Source organism: Oncorhynchus mykiss, chromosome 19 (assembly GCF_013265735.2).
Source record: "Oncorhynchus mykiss isolate Arlee chromosome 19, USDA_OmykA_1.1, whole genome shotgun sequence".
Lineage (NCBI taxonomy): Eukaryota > Metazoa > Chordata > Actinopteri > Salmoniformes > Salmonidae > Oncorhynchus > Oncorhynchus mykiss.
This window is the reverse complement of record NC_048583.1, coordinates 35439126-35442639: the sequence shown is the minus strand read 5'-3', so window position 1 is coordinate 35442639 and position 3514 is coordinate 35439126. Positions and strand designations below refer to the sequence as shown.

Sequence of the window (3514 nt, the reverse complement as noted above, 5' to 3'; positions counted from 1 at the left end):
CAAAGCTTCTTGCCACAGCTCGCATTGATGTGCCATCCTGGATGAGCTGCACTACCTGAGCCACTTGTGTGGGTTGTAGACTCATCGTCTCATGCTACCACTAGAGTGAAAGCACCGCCAGCATTCAAAAGTGACCAAAACATCAGCCAGGAAGCATAGGAACTGAGAGGTGGTCTGTGGTCACCACCTGCAGAACCACTCCTTTATTGGGGGTGTCTTGCTAATTGCCTATAATTTCCACCTGTTGTCTATTCCATTTGCACAACAGCATGTGAAATCTATTGTCAATCAGTGTTGCTTCCTAAGTGGACAGTTTGATTTCACAGATGTGTGATTGACTTGGAGTTACATTGTGTTGTTTAAGTGTTCCCTTTATTTTTTTGAGCTATATATATATATATATATATATCATTGCAAAGGGACAAAATATTTAAAAATAAAAACATTTGATAGGTCTACTCAGCCAGTAGGCTACTAGCCGACTAGATCATAGCCTATAATCTCTATGCACAAAATCGTATTTTGTTTTCTTGACACAATTTAATTTCATGAGTGAATGTATTTGTTTTGTTTTTCACTTCACTTTTTCGCTATTCTTTGCTTTTATGTAGGATTATGCAAAAATATCCAATCCCCTTTGCAGTGTTCTAACATAAACCTAATCTGTTGAGGCCACAAGTATGAAAATGCAGAATTGAAATATGTGGGGCCCAAATTTCCCCATGGAGACCGTTTGGAGTCCTGCGTACCGCCTGGAAATCCCCCACCCTGTGTTGACTCCTCCCCCTCCGGCACTACTGAGAATTTAAAGCTGGTGTATGTCAAGATCCGAATTACTACCAGCACTGCAGCCAGTGTCAACAATGGACCTTCATCGAGCTAGTATCCTCAACCACATGGATTATAACACTGATGCTCGACATTCTAAGGATAGGAAAGTGCAATCTATCAACGAAGAGCGGCTGGACAGCGGCCTTGACTCTCTCAAAGACGAGGAATATGAAGTTGTCGCCAGTGAGCTCGAGTGTCTTCGTGTGGATTGTTCCTCACCGCAGAGAGACGAATACGGCAATGAACCTTGGAAGGAACACGTTTTAGAGGACGGAGACACGTATGTTGAGATACTTTAATCAAATCAAGACATTCAAGTTTTGTTTCGAGTTAAATCGACTGTTATTTCTCGGTTACATAATAAGCTCATTTTTGTAGTCGACTAATTATAGCGCAATTATGGTTGTCTTCCTGTGTGCAAAAGTTGCATTTGCAATCTAAACAATGCACAAGGAAGGTATTTGGGGGAGAGTGATTATGGCCATTGTGGGCTTTACGTAAACAAACCTTTCAGAACGGAATGTACTATGGCTGGGGGTCAAAGTAGGCGGCGCTCACACTCCGCTGGTCTGGAAAGTCCCGGGCCTCGTGCCAGAAACCAGATACGCTGCAACGTGCGCCAGTGCCTCAAGCCACCACTAGTAGAAATAGCTTGAGGGAAAGGTGTGACGACTATGAAGTGCTGCCTGTTTTTCATTCCAAGTTTTAACCTTATGTCGTATTCATGAATCATGTTCACTTATTTTTGAGTAGTCTGAGCAGTTAATAATTCCCCCTTTTCTTCTAATCAGGCTTCTCCACCTTGCCATTATCCATGAAGCCAAGGACTGTGCAAGGAAGTTGATAGAGCTGTCCTGCAATGAGCCTTTCCTCAATCAACAGAACTACCAGAGACAGGTACATATAGTTAAGACCTGCACAAGTACAGTAAATGCTTAGATAGAATACAAGGTGTGTGTATGAGAGGGAATGAAGTAGATGCACAAATACAGTAAAAGGTGTGTGTGCGAGAGATCGAGAGTGGGGCAGCGAGAGACTCGTACTTCCAGTTCCTAACCATACCCGTCCTGCTCCCCTATACAGACTCCGCTCCATCTGGCTGTGATCACAGAGCAGGCTGAGATAGTGGAGCGTCTGCTGAGGGCTGGCTGTGACCCAATGCTAGTGGACGACAGTGGCAATACAGCCCTCCACATCGCCTGTAGGAAGGGCTCTCTCACCTGCTTCAGTGTACTCACCCAGACCCAGGGCTGCTCTACCCAGCTCCCAGCCATCATGGCCACACCAAACTACAGTGGTAAGACACTGAAAAACAGTTTATTTTCTGTTACTTATTTCAGCTTGTGGGGAACCTGTGGCCATTACTGGAACTAAACAATTACAAAAATGTTTAACAATGTTACTGTAGTAATTACACAGGTATAAGAGCAACTTAATGTAAAGTATTACCCTGTTCTCTGACCATTGGTCTTTCTCTGATTCAGGTCAGAACTGTTTGCATCTGGTCTCTATCCATGGCTTTCTCTCGCTTGTGGAGAGCCTTGTTGCTCTCGGAGCTGACATCGATGCACAGGTAGGCTATGCAGCAAGTTAGCCTTTTTTCAACCCCACCCTCACAATAGTCCATTTGATTATGTCATTCACATTTCCTAAAAAAGCACCCAAATGCTGTGTATTTCCCATTAACTTATTTGGCATTCCAGGAGCAGTGTAATGGCCGCAGCCCTCTTCATCTGGCTGTGGACCTACAGAACCTGGACTTGGTACGGCTCCTGGTCAATAACGGTGCTAACGTCAACAGCCTGACCTATGGAGGTCACACGCCGTACCACTTGACCTACGGTCGCCAGAACGCCGCCATCCAAAGGGAACTGTATGAGCTGACGGCTCAGGAGTTGAGAGAACTGCCAGACAGTGAGTCTGAGGACAGTGAAGAAGAGGGACAGTCTGATGAGGAAGAGGTGAGTGTGACTGAACTGATGCGAGTATGTGGACTGTAGGTGTGTGAGGCATCTCTACTGTGTGTGATTGTTTATGCAGCGTAGGGTTTTTCCATATTCTCTGGTGAAATGGCTGTGAAAACGGTTCAGCATATCTAACTGTACATCATGAGTGAACCTAGCAGATTGGATGTTTTAGACAGTCATAAACTTTGGCTCTAATCCACCTTCTTTCCTTTCGCAGGTAACATGTTGGTATGATGACATTCAATGGAATATGCACAAGTAGGAAGTCGACCGAAGAACCTGTAGAGAACAGTAGTACAGACAGGGAGAAGCTCTGCTGCCCACAGGCTCTAGCTATGGTACAGTGGCATGCCCAGCAGTGGTGCCAACCTCAGAGGTTGAGGATGGCAGAAGGCTGGGGTACACGCTAGGACTGACATAGTGATGATGGACAGTGTGAACCAATGGAAGATGCCAAATAAACTAAATGGATGCCAATAAATAATGGTCTTTATGGCTCTCTGATAGATACTCATTATCACAAAGCTTACATCCAACCAACGATGTAATAGCATCAGCATGTATTATATTGTAAATGGCTGTGAATACAAATACATATATTTTTTTATAACTGTAAATGTATAAAGTTTGACATTACTGTAAATGTTATCCATTGCGTGAGGAAAGGTAAAGCAAACCACAAACTCCAGTAAATTAAAACATGACATTTAACTTCG

At 44.0% G+C, this 3514-nt stretch overlaps 1 protein-coding gene across 1 annotated transcript; it reads left to right on the top strand.

Annotated features, from left to right (window-relative positions):
* Nucleotides 1-752: 752 nt before the first annotated feature.
* On the top strand, nucleotides 753-3514 carry LOC110497729 (NF-kappa-B inhibitor alpha). The gene is made up of 6 exons (XM_021574049.2): nucleotides 753-1111; nucleotides 1623-1728; nucleotides 1915-2128; nucleotides 2316-2404; nucleotides 2535-2792; nucleotides 3016-3514. Exons 1-6 carry the CDS (start codon nucleotides 819-821, stop codon nucleotides 3058-3060), a joined length of 1005 nt encoding a protein of 334 aa, XP_021429724.2. The 5' UTR covers nucleotides 753-818; the 3' UTR covers nucleotides 3061-3514.

What these genes read in the sequence shown, in the direction of transcription:
- LOC110497729 (XM_021574049.2), top strand. Translation starts at nt 819, where the DNA reads ATGTCAAGATCCGAATTACTACCAGCACTGCAGCCAGTGTCAACAATG. An exon ending in GAGCTGACATCGATGCACAG is followed by an intron (nt 2,405 to 2,534) that starts GTAGGCTATGCA and finishes TTGGCATTCCAG; the next exon opens with GAGCAGTGTAATGGCCGCAG. An exon ending in GACAGTCTGATGAGGAAGAG is followed by an intron (nt 2,793 to 3,015) that starts GTGAGTGTGACT and finishes TTCCTTTCGCAG; the next exon opens with GTAACATGTTGGTATGATGA.